General features: G+C 38.5%; 1 protein-coding gene across 2 annotated transcripts in view; it reads right to left on the bottom strand.

Annotated features, from left to right (window-relative positions):
* The window catches only part of RALGAPA1 (Ral GTPase activating protein catalytic subunit alpha 1), a 131211-nt gene extending 109345 nt beyond the window's left edge, over positions 1-21866 (bottom strand). For both annotated transcript variants that reach the window (XM_053979599.1, XM_053979600.1), the window contains exons 1-8: positions 21529-21866; positions 10264-10374; positions 9685-9734; positions 8224-8281; positions 7527-7570; positions 6457-6634; positions 4802-4917; positions 3461-3599 (exon numbers count right to left, since the gene is read on the bottom strand). In XM_053979599.1, coding sequence (XP_053835574.1) covers positions 3461-3599; positions 4802-4917; positions 6457-6634; positions 7527-7570; positions 8224-8281; positions 9685-9734; positions 10264-10374; positions 21529-21634 — 802 coding nt within the window. In that variant the 5' untranslated portion in view covers positions 21635-21866. The remainder of the gene's footprint in view (positions 1-3460; positions 3600-4801; positions 4918-6456; positions 6635-7526; positions 7571-8223; positions 8282-9684; positions 9735-10263; positions 10375-21528) is intronic.
* Between the last annotated feature and the right edge of the window lie 751 nt (positions 21867-22617).

Here is a 22617-nt window from a genome sequence, read left to right as displayed (position 1 = left end):
ATTTTCAAATTCTGTCCATCTTGGAAGAAGATATCAAGGCTTCAGATGAGAACACAGACATAAAACCAAAGCAAAACAGAGCTTGTTAGATGGACTCACACAGCACAAGAGTAAATATTCCCTTCCCCCAACTTTCTGTTTTTTCTTTCCATTGTGTTTTGGGCTTTCCCTACCCCCTGCCCTTCCCCCTCTGGGAACTTGATGTGAGCTGATCACAAAAAGAAAAGGAAGCTGAAGGTGGTGGAAGACATACACAGGGTAGAAAGTGAACAGGCTAGCAAAAACACACTTGCACACCTGTAAGCTTTGACCATGCTTAGTTTTTAACACAATAAAGGGTTCATAAGGAATGAAGAGCTAAAGACAGCTGTAAAAAAGCCCACATTAGTGTTTCCCTGTAAATAAAGGAGCCTATCTAAATGGCTTGGAAATGGCACAGAAAGGCACATTACCATGATGAAAGAAGCAATGCTCCTGAAATATTACTGCCATATCTGTAGCTCTTACTAAACAACTTCTAACTCAATCTCAACAGATATTTAACAAAGACTTTACAAACAAAATAAACACTAAGGCAAAAAAAAACCAAAACAAACAAACCACCTCTAACCAAACAAAAATAAAAACAACCCCCCTCAGAAAACAATCTCATGGGCTTTTCTAATGCTGTATTCCTCTTCTAAGTCTGTAATACCAAAGCCAGAATTTGAAGGAGCCACAATACTTAGCCTTCTCGTAACTGGACTGCTTGGTGCTTGTTGCTGTAGGCAACATACTTATCAGGAAAGAAGGAAAGAAATCTCAGTCCAGTATACTGTCTCCAGTAAAGCCCTGTATCAATGCTGGCTTACTAAAACTACTGTTCTGATTTGTACCTCATGACTTCTCTTAAATTAAACATTACACCAGTAGCATGAGAACTGTTCTTAGTAGCAAGCTCAGTGCCCAAGTTTGCCCTGCCTTCTCCCTCAAGGCTGTAAATTAAGAACAAGCACAGGATTATTTTCAAATAGGTTGGGAAGATGCATGCCAGAGAAGAACATCTGGAGAAAAAATTACTCAACTTACCAATGCTTATGTTGTTTTCATCACTGTATGGTTCCAAAAATCCTCATTATAGTTGCTCACTGTGCACAGTCTAAGGCACTCACAGTAATTCTTGAGATCTGTGCACATTTCTTCTTGTTTCCCATTGTCCTCTTCTTTACTAAGGCCTTGGAAGTTTCTTGTTTACCATTCACAGAAAAACAGAGGACTACAGTAACATGTCTATGGAAGACTCAATCAAGATCTTCACAGAAAGAGAAAAATAGCATTTCCATATTTCTTGTTCTGGAGCATCAAGCAACAGTAGGTTTGCTTTCTCAGCACTGCTTACTGTCTCTCTTGTAGCTATTTTATCACTCAATCTCTTCAGCATCTGCACAGTAACTCTTATTCTACTGTTACTTATGGCTGTATTTATACTGGTTCTTCTCCTGTAGATGAGAAAGTTCAGTGTTTGTCTTTCCCAAGAGAACATGGCTTTGACACAACCATCTCTCAAATCTAAATAAATGTACATGGAATAGAAGAAGGTAACACCTTTTCAACAAACTTCCCTGACAGTATAATTTTAGAATATGGAATTGTGTCGGGAGATCACTACTCTGCAGAGTCCTTCTAAGATGCTGCATCAACAGGTAAGACAAATGGTGACTCAAGTGAGGAAATGGTAGCTTAAAGCCTGTGTACAAGGTATTGTTTTGCAAAGAGGAGTCTTGGACTCTGTTGGCCTACAACCAACATGTGTATGGGTGCATGCAAACCTGAGAGAACAAAATCAAGATTAGCAAACAACATTCTGGTTTAAAATGGGCTAAAAACTCTGACTAAAACTCAGGTTTGCCTAGAAAACACCTAACATTCCACTCTCTATATGGAAAGATACATTCCAGCGCCATCAGCTTTGAAGACTGTGCAAAACTCCAGCTTCCTTTTTCCTACTGCAAGCTCTTGATAAAATGCAGTTGGCACAAAAGCCTAACTTCGCCCTGTCAGAAATGTGAACAAGCACTGTATCATCCAAACACTGTGATTCTGTACAGACAAAACCAACACACCCAAAGAACAGTACACTAACACGTTTTATTTTGGCAGCAGTAGTTTCTCTTCAGAGCACAACTGAGATCAGCAGTGGTTGCATTAGAGAAAGGTTTTACAAGAACGTTTAATTTACCTCATTCAGGTTAACAGAGCAAGACTGACTCTAATGAAAGGGTCAGAGGCTTTCACAAACAAAGAAGTGAAAATCATAAACAGGAATCTTAACATGTTCTTTCATGACAAATACTTTTGAAGAATGCCCTTCATGAGCAAAATGACTCAAGCTAAAAACTTATTTGCTATATTGTCTTGTTAAGAGTCAGAAAGCACAATTACCTGTCTCAAACATTGCTAAGACCACAGAAGGGAGGAATTTGTGACAGGAAGGTGCTAATTCCAGGCCTGACAGAGGCAAGATCTGGTTAGCACACTCTGGTTATCACACTCCCTCTGTGACAGACTGCATGACAAGAAGCACCTGTTTATATGCATATCACCGGTCAAAGAAGTAACATCCCAAGTTATGGGACAGGAGGCATCTGTGGCCACCAATGGCCACCAAAGCTCCCCCAAAGACACCTCTGTGGACAGCTGGAACCTGGACTGTCTAAAGGCAGTACTGCTGTCCAGGTGTTAGGACCTAGGGGGAGGTTAACAACATTTGGAAGACCGATGTATTACTAATAGTGGATACAAAGAATGCAGAGTTTAGGGGCCATAAGAACATTTGGCACAAGATAAGGAAGAAATTAATAAAACCATCTCAGCAATTCTGATGAAATCAGTTCCAGCTGGGTAAAAGGCAATTCCACAGGGGGAGATCTGCAACCACTGAATCACCAACCAAAGAAACCCACCATCCCAAAAGAAGAGAAAGACTGAACAAGCAGACTAATTAACATATGATGCATTTAACCAATCGAAGATGGAATACTAATTATAAGAGAACTATATTACTTGTAGCCAATAAGCAATAATTCCTTTGCTTCTAAAATGTATAAATATTGAAAAGATTTGATTATCAACAGCAGACCTTGTGGACACAGCACCCCTTTCAGCACAGAATTTATTAACAGATGAACAAACCAGGACCCGCACCAAGCCGAGGGGTGAAAAAGCCCAACAAGACACTGCTGGATCTACGGGTGGTGACCAGCTTCTGCTTCCACTCTTTCTCTCTCCTTTTCCATCTCTCCCTCTCCCTCTGTCTTTTCTTTCCCCATGTAGTCAATGTTACAAAAAAAAGTCAGCACTGTTGAACCAGCATTTGGTCTTGCTGTCACCTTAATTTGGGCAGAGGCAGCTCTCACTAATTCGATCATAACATTGCTACTAGATAAAATGTAATGATTTTATCAGCTGTTTTAACACTTACCAAGTATAGGGTTATACAAGCTGGTCTCCTTACAGATGTTTGGGAAAATAGAAGGTAAGTAGTATTTCTTAAAATTTGAGAATAAAAATGAAAATCCCTTTTCCTGGTTTTCCTTGTTCTTCCATTCTAAACTCTTAACCTTAAAACAAGAATTTGGACAAAGTAAATATCTACAAGTAGAATAAACAGGTAACTGATGAAATGTCCTCTTTTTAAGTTATTCCTTTGAAACAAAATCATATATATTTTAATAAATAGTTTTAAAAAGACGAAACAGAAACTAGCTGGGAAATGTCAATGAAACCAAGACCATTCTCTTACAAAATATTGTTTAAAAATAAATTTGAACTGAAACCAACAGAAATATACTTGATTTTGCAGTCATCTTGCAAAGTCAGAGTATGCCCAAACTGACTGTTTTTAATGAAACTGTTTTTATATTTCAAAATGTTTAATAAAAAAAGAGTAAATACCCATGCCATTCAAAATATTTCTTTGACAAATTCTTTTAAGACATTTTGACTAACAAGTGTCCATATAGTCATTATAATAGGTACTTGGATTCATTTGTATAACTGGCAACATGAAACAAACAAATTTTTCAACCACAAGCAGCAGAAGATACAACTTTGAAGTTGAGTTATGCAAATGTACTTTCATGGATCATGAGTGCTAGGCATTCCCCTTTATGAAATGTTTTCCTACATGGTAAGTGGTACCAAGCATGGTAAGTGCTCCTCAAGAAATACAACATGCAGTTTCCATCCTTGCTCCTGAGAATCCATCTGCCTGCAGAGCTAGGTAATCTACCAAGTTTATAATCAATAATATAAAGGAAGACTCCCGTCTCTTTTTTTTTTTTTTTCTTTTCCCCTCTACTTCTCCATTTCTTACTCAAAGGCTGAGATCATGGAATCGTCAAACTTCAAAGGGAAGAACATGGTGTGTCTGAGCTGCACACCATGGACTAAATACTCATTCAACTCTTCATTTTCTGCACACAGCTGATCCACTGATTGAAGACAACAGTACAGGGAAGATGAAAATGAGAAGGGAGATGAAATCAGTATTGCTAGAAGTGACTGACAAGTCTTCTTTTGTCTCCATTTGCCACAATCTGATGGAAGATCCTGTGGTAAAAGGTCTAGGAATTGTCACACAGACGACAAGGGAACATTTTTCTAGAAAAATTTGCTTTTTACAAAAAAGGGAGTGGCAAGGAAGGATTCTTTAAAACATTTTTATATGCATTTGCAGTGCTACAAGTAAAAAAACTTACTGTAAAGGACAAAGAGGTGTTAATTGTTTCACACTTGTTTGCTTGAAAAGTATGGAACGTACCTGAATTACCATGTATTTCAAAAGTGCTTCTAAAAAATAGCTTGTTAAATCTTCTTGTCCTTTATCTCCTGATTGTGGAGGAACAAGTGGAGTGATTTCTTCTAGAGTCACTTGAGCTATTTAAAGAAAAACAGAAGTACATCTAACATTTAGATTATTTCTCCTCATGTGTAATCATCTAAAAAGTTATGAAAGTAGAAATGCACTGCAGCAAGCAGAGACAGTTACAGGTAAAACAGTCCATCCATAGATTAATGAAAATCAGGAAATTTTAACTTCTAAACCACCATGGAACTAATTTCTTACACATATAAAAAGCACAGCAGACAATAAGTAGGTTTTCTCTATGCACTTTTGGAACCTACCTGCCAAATCCAAACTTTTAAAAATTTCTTTTGGAATTTATGACAACAATTGTATAACACTTACGCTACACAAATGCCAAATCTTTATTTATATCTTTCACCATTTTCCCATTTAGCAGTTGATCAATTACATTTTTTTTAAGTTTAACTATCCGTATCCTTCTTTGCCTCGACAGTGAAGCTAGTCAGAGTTGATTTTTCTCCTGTTCCTGTAGTTAGATGTTCACATGTCAATCTTTGCACTCTGAATTTCAGAAGATAACGCTAAAAAAGGGTTTAAGTAGGTAGAAAAATTTTACTTGCAGAGCTATCCTGCCATGAAATTTGTCTGCTGTGTTCCAGCAAATTTCATTTCTAGTCATGGAGACACTGCTCTCCTCTACAAGCAGTAAAATACTCAAATACTAAGGGAAGATGGAAAGAAGTACAACATTCAGGGGAAAAAGTGTTCAAGTTTTTAGTCCCTTTTATGTGAATGCACAGTTTGCACTTACATTCAAAGACCCCATCCAATTGCAAATCATTAATAAATGAGCTTCAAATCCCACTATCAAGAATAAATTGAGTTAGGAGGCACTTAATACTGGAGTGTACAAAGGAAGAAACTGTCCTAAGAATCATCTTAAGAGAAAAATCATCCTCACTCTATTGATTAGGGCCAAGATAATGACCTTATCATTAAAAAAACAAAAACAAACAAAAACCTCATCTCAGAATGCTCAAGCTTTTCCACTCATGCAAACCTTTAAGACCTCAAGTTTTGCAATTTACAAGGTCTGTTTCTTTATGAAGATTCCAAGTTGCAAGAATACCACAGCTTTAATTGCCTGGTCACATTTGTCCTTACACATTAGCCTAACAACCACGCATTCTCTTGAAGGCCACACCAGAAACATCTTTGCACAGCTGGCTCCCTGGACTATGAACAAAGCCAGTGCAAGTGTTCGACACAAGCAGAATTCACTTGTGCAAGTTTGCAGTAGATGCAGGATCCTCTTGCAATTTTTAAGAATTACACACAATTGGTCAGTTTATTTTCACCCCTAGGCATTAAGCTACAATAACCTATTTGAAGGGAAAAACCCCAACAACCACAAAAAACAACTAATTCTGAAAAACAACAAAAAAGACAGAAATTGCTACAGAAGAAGACCTGACAAACTGCTAAGAAACTCATCTCAGCTCCATTATCTCCCTGGGTATGTATGTATGTCAGTTACTTCAACTTGCCTTATCTGTGACAAGATTTGAATTACGTCGAGAATTGAGTAATATTACCGAATTACTTACTTTCTTGGACATTAAGGGGAGGATTAATAAGATTATCTAGTGTTCGGGGGCCATATTCAGACTGTGGTGATGAAAATCCAGGAATCAAGCAAGAAAACATCCATAATTGTTCTCTACTACAGTTATTTTGAAGTGCTTGCAGCCACAAAAGAAAGAGACGCACACCCTCTCGACGTATCTTAAAGGAAAAAACATGGAATAAGTTATCTTGTGCCAGAACAAACAAAAAAGCATTTCCATTTGTCCTGGAGGGAGAAGGAGAAGGGAAGAGATAAAAAAAAATGAGGATAGACAGTATGACCCCCAGCAATCAGCAGAGCAAAACTAACACATCTGCTGCTCCTGATGAAATGCAAGGGCAAGCCTGGCACCTTCACTGCTGTTTGCCTCAAATAATTTCTCACAGGGGTTTCTCTGAAAGAAGAGGAAGAAAATCAATGTGTCTAATCACTTGCTTGACTACACCACTGCAAGATGCCACATGAATTTTTCAGAAATACGAAGACCAACATAAAATTTCTAAATATGTTCATTAACTATAACAACAGAGTGAGTGAGCTTTCTGTATCAGAAGGACCAATTCTACCTTCTTCCATTTCTCCTCTAAAAAAGGTAATAAAGTCCTAGAGCACTCCTTTCCCAGCTCTCATACTGGAGAATTTCAGTACCAGAGAAGCCTACAGGTGGTTTACAGAGGAGTGGTGCAGTTGTTTTGTCCTAACCATTTAAATTACTCTTTGCCACCAGCAGGCCTCCCTGGCATAGATAATCTTCCACTTCCAAGGTAGCCTGAGCCCCAAAATCAACTTCCTTGCCCTAACAATGAACAGTTAATGCTTACTATTTTGTTAATGCAAAATCCTTTAAACTGCTGGCTACACTACATAAACACATTACCACTATGAGTAGTTCTACTGAGATAAAGCTGATGATTTGAAGTCATTCTTTCATGACACACAAGTCACAATCTGGTTCTCATTCCAGGGTTTTTACTGTAAAAATTTGCCCTTGTGTTCTTATTTTTTCTTTTAAGTATTGTAGACAAAATTGCATGCAACTTTTTGCAGTACCTTTAATGAATTTCCAGTGTGCAGAAGCTTCTTTAAAATCAACCCTAAAAAAAGGAGAAAAAAAATTGTTTGCTTTTGTTCTTTCTATATTAAGTGAAATGTCAGAGTTCTCGGTCAGACTTGATAGCCACTTTTAAACAAGTCCTTGGCAATCTCCAATTTAATCTTGGTGACCTTGATACCTTCAAGCAACTGACTCAATGCCAGAAGGAAAAAAAAAATCAAATATCACCTTTCATAGCCTACTCACAGAATATTTTTTCCCAAAAACTTTTGAGATGTGTACATTAAAAGTAAATCAAGTCATCACAGTGCATAAAAATCAGCATTCCCTATTTACAAATACCTCATGTCAGTTTTGAAATGTATTACTAGGAGAAAGAAAATAAGGAAAAAAAATATTTAAAACTCCAAATTTTTCACCTGTCCTTGTTCTTTCTCAGCCACTCTTCTATTTTTATATTCCCAGATATAAATCTATACAAAGGAGTATTCATTACATTGGCGGGGTTTTTTGTCTATTTCTTTTATTTTCTTTTTTATTTTCCTTCACCTAGCTTGGAAAATTCTCTAGACCAAGTTTAAGCCACTTAAACTTTAAGGAAATGAGTGGCATAGTAGCCACTAATTGGTAGCTACTAATAAAAAGTAAAATGAAAGGGAGAGGAAAAGGGAGAGGGAAAGAGAATCAACTTACCAATACTATGAAATTGCCACCTCTGATGAATCCTTTCAGGAAGGAGCTGTAAAATTTTCTATAAAAAACCAGAACCCAAGGATGTTTGTTGCAGATATCGCTCTCGAAAGACCAAACACAGCCCTTTCACAAAGGCCACAGATCAGAAGCTGAAGTATCAACTCAGAAAATTCCCACAATGCTTTCTTTAGAAGCATTGTTGTCCTTTCAAGGTGACCCCATTCCTAATGCTAAGAAGCCCAAAGGCTCTGACAGCCTGTCTGTAAGTCCTGCACTGGAGACTTCAGATGTTACTGCAGGTCATCTGGCTCCACTAGCTCTCTCATGGACACTGCTGCTTACAGCATAGGGAATGGAATGGGACCAGTCTCTGTCTCAGTTGCTCTGGTTCACAACAGATTGCATTAAGTTACTCCACCTTTCTAATGGCTTCAGTTAGGATGTTCAGCTGTCAACCTGCCTCTGTGGCACAAGCAAATGTGCTTCAGCCTTCTCAACTAAGGGGTAATGAACTATAGCAAAACAGTGAAGACAAGACCTCTACAAATAGAATGATCATCTCCAGAAACAAGAAACAAGTTAGTAATTCCAAATCTGCCATGTAAGACTTGCAACATTTACACTAGAGGCATTTGCAACTTGTAAATAACCTGATTTTTCCTGGCTGTGGCCCTCCAGCACACTGGAAGGGCCACACTGGAAGCTGCTTCCAATGCACAGATCACCTAATATTCCTTTATGCAGGAACTAGTGAACAAATTAACTAGCTCTCTTTCACATTCACCAACATAACTCACCAATAAATAAATAACAACTGAATTTGTATTCAACCATGTGATAAGCATTGATCAACTTTTAGTCTTGCATATTTTTAAGAAACACAATCCTTGTTCTATAATTAGAAGCCTCCATCAAAAAGGAGATGAAAACTTGACATTCTAAGCTATTTCTAAACTATAGTATCTGCTTATAAATGTTCTGATTTTATTAAATTATTTCATTATTGTCTAATTCATCTTAATTAATTAAGTCAAGATATGCTTTCAGAAAGAATATTGTGAAATGCAATTTTCAAATAATGAATATTTTTTAAAAAGATCTATAAAAAAAAATTCTGCAGTAGCAATCTATTATGAGGAAAATCAGATATAACATGCAATCCAAAGGTCAAAAATATCATGACTAAACAGAGATCACCTTTCTATAAATTTCAATGTGTATAAAACATGGTGGGGAAATACCACTTCCAAAGAGTAATCAACTATTTAGAGACACAGAAGCATCTTTTTCCAGTTTAGACATCTTCTTGCAAAACCGCAAGTCAAATTTTTATTTTTAAAACAAAACACATAAATTCAGCTCTATGCAAATGCAAGACAGAATGCAGTTAAATGCAAAGTGTATTTACAGATGACTGTAGAATAATAGGACTTAAAGCAAAAAATATTGAAAATATCTTACCTCAAAAATAAAAAGAATAGAATCTAATTCTTCTCTCTGCGACTTGTGACCTAGTTGCAAAAATAAATAGTTAAAATAGTTAAATGTAAAATGCACTTTCATTATCAAAACAAAGATCCTTAAATGTCTTTATACAACCATAACTTTGCACTGCTTCTGCAAATAAAAATTATACTCCACAAATACAGTTTATAGCAGCTACAATTTGCATAACTTCCTATTATGGCATCCACAACTGGGAGAGATTAAATTACACAATATCTTGTTAAAAGACTAATTCTGCAGAACACAAAGTATAACACCTTAAGAATCCTCACTTTGCAAAAGGGCAAACACAGTCATCGGAGAACAAACACTTTTTGCTCACCTCCAGTTGAAAGCATATCTCACTGTTCTCCCTTCATTTGCAAAGTTAGTCCTTAGACATATTTCTGCATGGCTAATGTTGTCATTTGTGACCACACAGAGCTTTATTTATATTTATTTATATTTATATTTATTTGTATTTATATCACCCTGCTTTATTTCATAACAAAGTCACAAGCATCAAGACAAAAGAATTCTGTCTGAAACACTTACCTTTTTGTTTAAGGCCCACTTCAATAGTCACAAAGTTTTCAAAGAACACATAATATATATGTGAAAAATGTAGGTCAAAAAACTGTTTGAGATCAATTGATTCTGCATTGTCTGAAAAACAGAACAAAACACTGTTTATATTTATTTCAAATATTCAGAGTCAACCACTACATACCATTATCCAGCAGTATGAACTGAAGATATTTAGAAGAAAAACTATTGGTTTTAAAATAAATAACTAATTAAAGAAACTATTGAAGTTTTCACTCTTTACACTGAGGCTAATGAAATTCAGTATGGCATGCCATAAGTGCCTAGTAAATTTTAAAATGGGAAGCAGCATCTTCTTGCACACCCATTGTTTGCATGACAGTAATGCCAACAAATGCCAGTCACGAACCCTAATTCCATCAGGACTAGCACTGTACAGATTAATCTGGTTTCAGTTGTTAATTTAATAGAAATAAAGCTTGTGATACTGCCCAAACTCTACAACAGAAAGAACATCACCATCTCCAACTGTAATTACTAAGCACAGCTAAGCTTACTAAATAAAGTGGAAGAAGGATGTTAAGTGAGGAACACATCCGCTCTGTAGATAGATAAGCTGGGAGGATGCAAACAACAGCAGTGGATTCCCACTGTTGCCTTCTTACTCCCTCCAAGCTCCAAGATGCACTTTACGTTCTAGTCTGGCTCCGTCCCTGACACTCCTTTGATTGTGTGGTCTAGGGAAATTAGAAGATGGGATCTCAGAGATACCCTGAGGCAGCAACATCACTGTAAGTATATGGGAATGTGGTTTCTTGTGTACCCCAGGAAGCTTTCCAGACCCTCTTCCCACAACCCTCTAGATGGTTTTCTGCAAATTCCCGATAAAGAAATACAGTGATTTATCTAGATTAATTTTTAAGTGATCGCTTTAAACAATCAAGCCTTAGTACACACTGTCTAGACACTCCCTGTCCTGTTATTCAACTACATATGACTTGAGAAACTAGGTGGACAAAACAATACCATGGAAGCACAGAGGAACAGGAAGACAGCATTTTAAATGACAAAACGCTCCTTTTTCAGAATACTGATGTATAACAAACAAAAGCAAAATATGAAGGAAGGTGAGGCAAACAAAACCTTTATATTCATTCACCAGCTGTATACACTGAAACACCCTCTTTCACTGTAGATATATCTTCTAAAAAGCTCCTTCTAATTCTGTATTGGACCAGATCATTTTTAACCCTTTTTAGAATGACATCAATCTTTATCATCTCACATGACTGGATATACAAATGGTAGAGTATAAAGTCAGGAACAATGAACTGAAAGGATGGCCAAAAGCATGGCATATTTTCAGTTATGCTTTCTTATATAGCTATAGAGCAAAATTTTGACACAAATTTTGCTAAAAACACAGATTTAATTTTTGCTGTATCACAGCATTCTGCCAACATCTTGCACAATGACTGTAGTAAAGCCAGGGTGCTCTTGGAGCAGATAGTGCTATATCAGCATCCAAGATCAACCTTAAGCAAGGCAGCTCAGCAGGAATAAACAGTGGTCCAGAGCAGCAAGCATCTGCCCCGGGTTTGCAGAAATTGCCACACTACCTACAGATCAGCAGCTGAACTGCTACAGTTTAGAAATGCAAATGCTAAAGGACAACAAAAACCAATTCCACTTCAAACAGGCTAAATTATGAATTTCAGTTGTTCAGGGAAATGCACATGAAATGGAGCTATGATTAGAGCATAGGCACAACCATTACAACCACTTCCACTCATGGACAGAGAGCCCTGAGTCCCTAGGCTAGGGACAAGAAAATATTGGAAGAAAAATCAAGAGTTTGAGATGGAAGGATTAAAGAAAAAAAAAAGAATGCAATAATTGAGGTTTTCAGGAGAAAGAATGGTGATAGAAGATATCTTGTAGTCCATAGGTTTATAGGACTGTATAGGGATTGCATGTAGACAGCAGTGGAATGGTTCATTCGATACAAAGGTGCAGAAAATACTAGTTCCAAATACTAAAGGGATAGGAAGGAGTTAAACAGGGTCTCTTCCAATCAAAACACAGGAATACTGCATTTTTGCAGGCATGTTAAATGTTTTGTTTCCTGAAACAGGCCCTCGTTCTTTCCTCAGACACGGGTCAACTCTGAAGCAGACCAACAGAAAAAATCCCAAATGCCTAAACCAAATGTATTCTTTTAAACACTCAGTCTTAACATAACAGTCAGTAATTTTTGGAGACGCTACTCCTAAATTCTTCAGGCAACAAACTGAAGACTTGTCTACATAACCAGCTGAACAGTGACCGTCATTTTACCACATAATTGCATATGCACAACTGGTACTGTGGTAAGACACTCTGCCTTTCAGTGGAAGGTGAAGTGGAGTTTCATTAGTCTGTCCTTTTTTAAATTTTTTGTTAGTTTGTTTGTATTTATTTAAGAAAAATGTGTCAAACACCTCAAAAAATGCCTGAAGGAGCAGTGGTAGACTTGTATTATTACCACTAACACCCAATCAACATTAAAAGCATTGAAGGTATCTTCAAAATACAGTTATAGCTTGCAAGAGTAGGAGGAGAGTAAAAAGTTCCTTGACTTTGCAATTTCTGTAGCAAATGCATTTCACTCTGATTCCTTTCCAAGGTCACACTTGATAGTAAAATCAAAAGCAAGTTTTTAAAATTGAAACCAGTTAACAACAACTGTATTCTGTAATAAATACTACTGCTTCATATGGAAGAAAATATAACATTTTATTTAATGGAAATTTTATTCTTTTATTATGTGAAAATAATAGTTTTTTTAAAAACCCACTAACTCCTTTTGTTAATGCTGAAAAACAGCTTTCCTCCTAAGGGAGGGAAAACAGTTGTTCATTGGACAGGTTTGCCACCTACAGCAAAAGGGAACATCTGCTCATCATCAAAGGACATCTGTAGTGATTCAGAAAGTTGCTGGTACAGAAATATGGAACCTTGCATTTGTTGAGGAGTTTGAAATTCATTAGGAATACCCTGACATGAATTAGGGCAAGAAGGAAAAGGGCAAAAAAGAGCAGATACAGCATGGAGATAATTATGTAGACCTTAAGAGGGCTTGATCTGGCCACCTGTACACATCATTCCATTTCACAGCTACCTCTGTGCTGAACACAATACACATGAGTAATGCATGGAGAGAATACTGCTCTCCTTAATTACTGTTCCATTAAAACTTCCAGTTATATACTGCTGTTATAGCTTTCTTCCTTAATTAAGGGTTTGGGTTTTCCCCCTAATGTCTCTAAAATATTCAGTTTACCTCTATCCTTGTCATCAGCTAAACAAACAGCTCCTCAATTTTCATGTCATAACCATTTTCTCCAACACCATCTCACTGTCTCTTCTATATGCTCTCTCAAAGTACCATGCATGCTGCATAGAGGTAAAAGTCATTTCCTCTACAAGCAGCATATCCTTTTCAGACAGCCCTGAACTGAGAATTGCAGGAAGTTGTTTCTCTGCTTTGGCTTCTTAAGTATTTTGTCTTTTTAAGAAGAAAGACATAGCCCTTTTTTCATGTGAAGTGGGTTTAAACAGAAACAGGCTTTCCTCTACAACTTCCAGTGCATTCCTATTTTTTAATTTTAAACAAAAGAACTTTATATTCTTCTACCACAGATCATGTAACTAACACAAACTAATGTACTTCTTGTGTTCTTGTTTCTATGTCCAGACTGGGATGAGGGAAGGACTCAGAAATAGATCTGGCACCATATGAAGTAGTTGGAAAAGTTCCTCAGAATGTGAAAGAGAAAAACGGGATACTACTGTATTCCAAAGGGAGGTAAAAACTGAAGTTTCTACTGTACAAAGCATGGTTTCAGTACACTAAAATCCTGATTTTCAGCATTTCATGAAAGCTGTTTGACAAGAAAATGCAGTTTTCTTCACACTTTACAACAGCAAAAAACATGTATCTTTGCTGGTTTTTCCTCAATAATTTTCTGTAATTTAAAAACTGGTACAAATCTGATCTCCATACTAACTCTGTGTTCAAGGGTGCTTTTTTAAATTGTGTTTTGTTTTGGCAGGGTTTGTTTTAAGTTTGATATTTTAATTGTTTACCTTTAAAGTTCTGTCCTTTGCAGAAAAGTTATTTTACTTGCTTTACAATATTTTAATTTCACACAGTATTGTGTCTCTTTGTGCTTACATGTCGTTTTCTCCTTAAAACAAAACAAACCCTGCCAAAACAGATTTTAGACATACATTTTAACTCTTCGGAAAAGAACTTCCATCAGTTCACACTGCATTGCTGAAATTTAAGAAAATAGTCTGTATCATTACAGATTAGGTTGTGGCTAATTTTATGTTCTATTTTAAGAGTTTTAGAATGTAATACTATGTTTATATGTAAAACTGTCAGAGCACTTAGTATAATGAAAACATTATCCTTGTCTTATTGCAAGACTTACTGGCTCTTAAGTCACTTTCCCTTGCCCTTACCAAAACCCAAACTGACAACTGCAGCAAACAATGACCTGGAAGATGGCCAGAATTCTGGATCTATTTCTGTAAAGCAGAGGCCTGCTTATGGACTGACACGGTAAGTATCAACCCCTGTAACAAACTGGTGCCACTAGAAAGCAAAGGTTTGCATGTCCTCAGTGGATAATCAAACTTATTAATTCTTAATTCTCCATGCTGAAAAAATTAAGGGCTTCTTTACAGCAAAAGAGTAGAGAGATTTGGTTACATAGGGACTGTCTCGAATAGAAAAGCATGTAACTGAGAAAGGTTAAATGGAAAACCTCGGGAACTAACTAGTGGCTCTGGCACAGTTAACAGACTGTCAAAGTGAAAGAGCCCTGATAACAGACCACAAATGCAAATCTATTACACAAAGACTTCACATTAGCCCTTACTGTTTCAGATCTAATCAACAGCTATTTAGCAAAACCATTTTTTTAAAAAAAGGTAGTTTTGTCAAAGAAAATATTCTTGAAGGTTTTGATACTGAAAAGGGAATATAACTTAAAGATATCTTCTAATGGACTTCTATTTTGCATCAGACAAGTCTGAACTCCTGATCACAATCTTTTAGATACAAATGAAAAAAAAAATCACAAATGAATAAGTAGGTTAACAGAACCAATGAACATCAGCTGCATACAGACTGGTACAACACCAGTGCCCTACAGGAATGAGCAGAAGCAGCTGCCAGCTTTCCAAGCGAATTTTCTATGGGTGCTTGCAGGCTCAGAGTTACACTGGTAAACTCTTAAGAAATACTTTCACAACAATTCACATGTGCTCCAGAACTTAAGTTTTTATTTAAGCAACTTCAAACACTTCCATAGTAATGCATATATTTTCATTCTGAACTGTCAAAGCTAAACCCACACAGACCATTCCTTTGCAACCAAGTGGTCAGAGCCTCCCTTTTGTCTACCCTGGGGCTTTGATCTGGCTCCAGCCCTCAGCCTTGCAATTCAGCAGCCCTGGCCACTGCTGAACTCTGCAAGTCGAGTGTAGCATTAGTCAAAATACGAAAGCAGAATAACTCTTCCCCCTCTGCTCCTGACCAAAACATAACTTGTTCAGGGTTAAGTCAAGAGTGACAGAACATGGAGTCCTTACACTACGTGCAATCCACATCCAGATGCCTGAGTTACATGAGCAGTGACATGTTCTCTGCAGTTAGACTAACTGGGAAAGAAAAAAAATAAAAAAAAAATAAAATAAAAAAAAAAAAAAAAAAAAAAATCTTTGCACATCCACCAAAACTCCAGGCAGCTACTTTTGTTGTAGCTCCTCATTTGCTGTCACTTTAACAATGATAAAACATTTTTCATTTATGACTGATGTTGATGATGTGCAACACCAATGAATGCCATCCAGCTGAAGCATTAGGGCTAACTGCCAGTGAAATACATTTCTTAAATTAAAATCCCTTTAAACGAATGTAATCTCTGATTAAGTGAATTAATATTAAACAATATATTAGAATGGATGTCCAATGCAGTCCATTTCATTCTGTCCCATGTAATTTGACTTTTCCCTTTCAAAGACTATTTACATGAGATGTCCAGTGCTAACCAATCACCAAGAATAACAAAACAAAATAATAATATAAAAACTATACACTTTAGATACTCTGTTTTCTTGCATTTTGCAAGCATTCTCTCAATGGTTCTAGAGATAAAAGTATAGTTTTAGATATCAGATGCAAATAAAATAATTCATGAGAAACAATGTATTTCCTTTTTTTCTTTACTCTGGATTAATAGATTAGAAACCTGTAACTTCTACTCTACAAAAAAGTGAAAAAGGAGAGGGGGAAAAAGCCCAACCCACCAAGAAAGCAAGTATCTTAAGAATTCAGCCCTATAAGAAAACTTTGAACCCAAAGATTAATTTGATTTACTTGCATACAGTAGGATGTTACAGAAATCATTACATATTTGGAGATTTTAGCTTTTTTTAAAAAAAAAGCTAAAATTTCAAAATTCAGACCGAACCTTCAAATTCAACAGGTTTAGTCAGACACCAACATATTTAATATCAAAATGAAAAGTCAATATTGTTAAAGTAGGACATTATGACCGAACCTTCAAATTCAACAGGTTTAGTCAGACACCAACATATTTAATATCAAAATGAAAAGTCAATATTGTTAAAGTAGGACATTATGAAGGGTAACATACCTAGCTGTCTTAATTATTTATAGAATGCTCAAAGCACTGTTTTAGCAAAAGGACATATAAACCAAGATCTGATATATGAAAGATTACTAGCACAAATTTTTATAAATTACCATTTAAAAATCACAGAATTTTAGTTGGATGTTGAAGTCTGATCAAACAGTGCATATATATATAAGAATAATGCAATATTATTTCCACTTTAATGACCCTAAAAATTGCAATTAGATGGTAATTGACTGGGGATTGCTTATATATATATATATATATACAGAGAGAGAGAGAGAGAGAGAGAGAGAGATTTTTTCTGGAAAATCATTGTACAGGCAATACCTGACTCTGTAAGGTACACAATGTGCCTTCCTTCCATCAGCTGGTGAAGCCTCAGTGATCACACCTGCACCATTGCAGCCTTCCTTCCAGCAAGGCCCTGCTGCTGCCACACACACCCCAAGGGAATCCTGTTTGACACTGCCGCTCAAGGTTTGGATGCTCCAGCTACCACAGTCACACACACTAAACACAACTGTCACAGCATTTCCAGCATACAGGAAGACAAGGCAGCAGAGCAGGTTGCTAAAAACTCAGACATTGACCAAATCAGCACCAGGGAATGTACGAGACTCTCAGGCACTTCCCAGAACTGAGAAGAAAAAACCAAATGGAGCGGGATGGGGTAAACACTTCCTACAGGAAGAAAGGAATACATCTCAAAAGAATAAACTCCATGAAACCAGATAGTTACATTTGCTTCAAGATATATACTGCAGCAACATAATGATGAAAAGCAGATTACCTTTGCTCACACACTGCTAAGTCTCAAGATATGAGACTTCAATCTTTACAATTCTTCTCAGCATTTCTAAGCAAGAATAATATTTCTTACTATTTAGAGGTCTCTTAAAGGCTTTAACCTCTACTAAAAAAACCTTATACTTGTGACATGCATAAATGTATCATATATTGTATTTACTTTTAACAAATAATTTAATGAATTCTGATTTAGTCACCTGAATTTCACAGAATTTTCTCTGGTTCTCAAATTACAAAAAAAGGCTGAATGGAGCCAAACTGAAGCAGATCAGAGAACCAGAGCCAGGACACTGGACTGAAGTGGCAAAGAGCAGTTATCTACTAAAGAGTTTCAGAAAAAAAAATAAAACAGAAACAAAACCAAAACCCAAACCACAAGAAATGCATTTCCCCTCAGCATTCCTATAACTGATCACTAGCCTAGCATTCATGAGCTTCCCAAGACAAAAATCATTTCTTGTAACTTCAAATTTGGTAGGCCTTAATAGATGTTATTTCCTAGACTTTTTCATATATGTTTACATCTTTTTCACCCTCTGTCCCTATACAAAGGAATTTTAAAGCTTTCAGTATCTTTCCACATTAAAGTTTTACTCTCATCTTAGTCATTCCCATATCTAAATCTTCTATACACAGACTATAGCAATGAGACTCCTAAAGCTGCAATGGTATTTAATAAAATGGTATGTCACTGCTTCACAAAAGACACAAAATTTTTTATATATACTTATGCAGACTCATTTGCATTTTTTACTAAATTTAACCTGAATTGTCACCAATGGCAGGATACTTTCCTAAAAGAATACAAATCACTGCACTCTAAGCTATTTTGTAAAAGACATTTAAAAGATTCCATCTAATGTACACTACTCTTAATTTGTTAAAAATAAAAGTCACAGGCCTTTGTGCTATCGATCCATTTAGCTTCATATTAGGTGCTTTATATTGTTCAGTATCTTCTGATCCTTACTAAAAGTGGCATTATACTAATTTAAATATTTTTAGACTATATGGTGCCTGACTTACACTATTGCCTTGGAGGATGCAACTCTCAGTCTTGTACCATAATTAAATTTTTGACATTTCTCTTTGGCTAGTAGACAGCCAGCAGTCTATACTTCACAAGCAGGCACCTCAATTCATGCCTATTCTATTATTTTGGCTTACTGGAGAACTGCTGCTTTGGATGCCCTGGTAAAATAGCAGGAAAATTAACTAATACTCCCTTTCCTTGCCTCAAGTCATAACCATGAAACCAAGGCCATACCTGTTTATTGTTGTTGACCAAAGACTAAAATGTAGAGCAAAAAAAAAAAAAACGAACAAACTGGTCGAATACACCTTGAAGGCCTACTGAAAGTACTCTAAATTAAAGAACAAGAGCAAATTCTATCCTTCTCCTGGATGTGAAACTGCAGAAAATTCTCTTCTGGATAGTCTTTCAGTCTCCAGTGTGCAGAGGCTAAGAGCAATAAGCAAAATAAGTAATTTTTCCTTCAGGAAGATGCTGAACATAGCTGACCTGAGATTTCCTGCCCTATCCCCTCAGATAGTTTGTTGGCAATAGCTAACACAGCTCCCCTGAACACATGGGAAATATGGCAATTATTATTCTGGGAGAACGGTCACTGAGGACAAAACGATGTGCAAAAAACTTCACTGCTCAAGCTGTGGGATGGTGCCTGCATGAGAAGCCACCTCAGCAACCAGTCTGTCTTACGTGGGCACCTTATTTTTTTTTTATCTCGTTCTGAAGATTAGTCAAAGAAAGAACTGCAGAAGAAAGGGCATAGAACATATGTTTTGGAAGCCACTTGAGGCAGCAGAGAAAGGATTAAGGCAAGGAGGTGACCACACCAGAAGACAGACTTCAAATAATCTGCTGTATACTTCTCATGCTTTACAGTGGGAATATGTATGGAAATACCTTATTCTTCTGCCCTAAAAAAAGGCCTTGTTTTTGTATCTCATGCACCTAAGAATATCTGCATAATGACAAAATCTTGTGGATGTATCCAAAACAGACAAGCTGAAGAGTATTGTTACACCTTTCCCTAATTACACAGTCACTCACACACTGTCACACTGCATTCTCCCAAACTTGGAGGATGGATGAGTGGGAGCTGTGCTTCAACAGCTGAGATACACACAATAGGAGGGGACGAGGACGACATGAAAACATCCCCAGCAAATTTAGTCTGTCCTACAGCCAGTAAACAGAAACCTTAGATTAGATAAGAATGTCTGCTTGACATAGCTTATGGCTTGCAACTTACAGAAGTCATCCAATTATTAAGAAAGCTGAAGGAAAAAAACGTTGTAAATAAATTGCAAGCAACATAAATTCAAAATCTAGAACAGATCAGATCAAAACCATTCAGAATGTTTTGCAGACTAAAGCAAAACTAGAAATATTCAACATACTTTAGCCAGGAAATCTGAATTCAGAGAGGTACTTAGTTTCTTTAGAATGTGCTTTCCTCTTATGTTTCAACTGAGGAAGTAGCTAAAAGCCAACACAGAGCAAGCCGCAGCTGGCCCAATACAGCTACTTATGAAGAGTGGTACATTCTGAGTGAGGCAAGGGGATGCATCTGACTTCTGAAGTCGCTTAGATAGCTACACAACTATTCTTCATTTCAAGTCCAGATAATTACTATGTTGCAGAAAATAACTCACGAAGCAGCAGATGGTGCAACATGGTAACACCTGTTCCTTTAAACACCAATACAAAACAAGAGAGCAATAGCCGTTTTCCTTTGAAAGGAAAGAATTCAGCTTTGGAGGACAAGATACATAAATACCACCAGACTGTGGGCAGAACCCAAAATAATCCATTCAGCATTCTGTGCTAAACACGGAATGCAGTTGCCCTTGACCCAGCCCTGTTCACGTGTTGATAAACTGTCAGAAGCAACACACGCATTTACAGGATTAAAGCGCCCAAAAGATACTCCAGAGCAAGCTTCTTTTTTCAAGGACAGCTTGATGACAATGACTTACATTTTTACAAACATATGCAACTGACAGATATCTTGGAATGGTTAACTAGGTTTGTTTTTGTTTCCCCCTGTTTTTTTTCATTAGGCAATTATGCCGTATAATCACAATTTCTAATTCACTGGTCAGGTTAAATGGCAGTTCACATGGAACTGCGGCCGCCCTTCAGGGCTTGTGTGTCCTCCTTTACCAAATAGCAAACCAAGTGTTTTAAATCTGGCTGTATAGAAGCTCATTCACATCTACGCTAGTGAGCACTACTGGAGCTCTTACCTTGAAACTGTACACAAATAAAAATTGTTACTGTAAGAACGTAAAGGAAATGGATTCAGGAGTTACAGGCACCATTTGCGTTCGCCAGCCACTTTGATTCATGCGCAGCAACTTAGCACTTTGTGTATTCTACAGCATAATTCACATGGGAAGAACACCACTTTTTCGCCTCTCTCCACAGTTCCCAAAGCAATTCCACCTTCAGACGGAAACGTCCGTGTCTCGGTACAAAAGCGCCGAGCGAAGCATCCCGCGGGGTCCGGCAGCCCCCGGCACATTGCTGCAGTCTCGCCCCGCCAGCCCCACCATGCCGGGCAGGGGTCTTCCCCCGCTCGCCGGGTGGGTTCTCTCGCCGGGGCTGAGCCCCGAGTCCGCCTCCTGCCCCAGCGCCCAGCTGATAATTCCAAATTCCCGGTCTTTCCCACGTCGGGTCCCGCGGCCCCCGCTGACCCGCTCCCTTCCCCCCTCCCGGCCGCCTCACCGATAAGGACGCGGAGGTGCTTGAGTCGGGTAAGTGGGTCCTTGCGGGTGTCCAGCACCTTCTGCGTGGATTTCCGCACGTCCCCGTGCGGCTTCTTGGAAAACATCCCGCCGGGCCCGGCCTCGGGCCCGGCCCCGGCGCCGAGCTCCAGAGGCGGACAGCGGCCTCCGGATCTGCCCGCTCTGGGGCCCCTACATAGCCAGAGGCGGCAGCGCCGCCTCCACCTCCTCCTCGTCCTGACTCCCGACTGCGATGCGGCGAGGGCGGCGGGGCGCGGCGCGGAGCCAACTCCCCGCGGGCCGGGGGGCCGGGCTGGGCCTGGACTCCCCCTTCTTCCTCCCTCGCTTTCCTCCCGCTGCTTCACGACAGCCGTCAGGTACGACCCCAGGCGTCCCCATGGCAACCGCGTCGCGACGTCACGGCGGCGCGGCCCCGCGCACCTCCGAGGCGCGCCAGGCGGGGCCGCGCCGCCCGCGCTCCCCCGCAGCCCTGGCCGAGGATGGAGAGCGGGCGTCGGAGCAGGACATTTGGGGACCCGCTGCAGGATCCTCTGCGCAGCTCGGCAGCAGTAACTGGTGTGGGAAACTGTACTTCTGCTGTTTGTAAGTAAAGTGTTAAGTTATCCCATTACACAGCTACTCCGGCTGTACAGAGACACTGCAGTGTAAGGAGGCAGTGAGGAAATAAAATCCAGGTGAGGACCGTATTCACCACGGCATTGACTCCAAACCTTCTACTCAAGCCTCAGTTGTGCAACCAGCAATGATGTGTCTCATAGTTCCTCTTTCCACACTGATCCTCAAAGTGCTGCAACTCCTCATGCCGAGCTCCTGCCCAAAGTTGCTTCTCCCCGATTGCACTGCCTACGCCTTCAGCTGCAGTGCTGGCATCGAGGCTGAACCATCAGGCATGTCGGAGTCCAGCACGAAGGGCTGAGGCATCCTCATTTCTTCTGCGCTCTGTTAGGATGGTCATGTCCCTTCTGCTCCTACAGCAAAGCCAAATGAGCTCAAGAGAACGCGTTTGGCTCAGTCCCACCATGCACAACCTCACAGCGAAGCCAACAACAGCCAGGAAAATCGATGAGGT

Source organism: Vidua macroura, chromosome 6, assembly GCF_024509145.1.
Source record: "Vidua macroura isolate BioBank_ID:100142 chromosome 6, ASM2450914v1, whole genome shotgun sequence".
NCBI lineage: Eukaryota > Metazoa > Chordata > Aves > Passeriformes > Viduidae > Vidua > Vidua macroura.
Note: the sequence above shows the minus strand (reverse complement) of the source record. Positions and strands in the feature narration are given on the sequence as shown.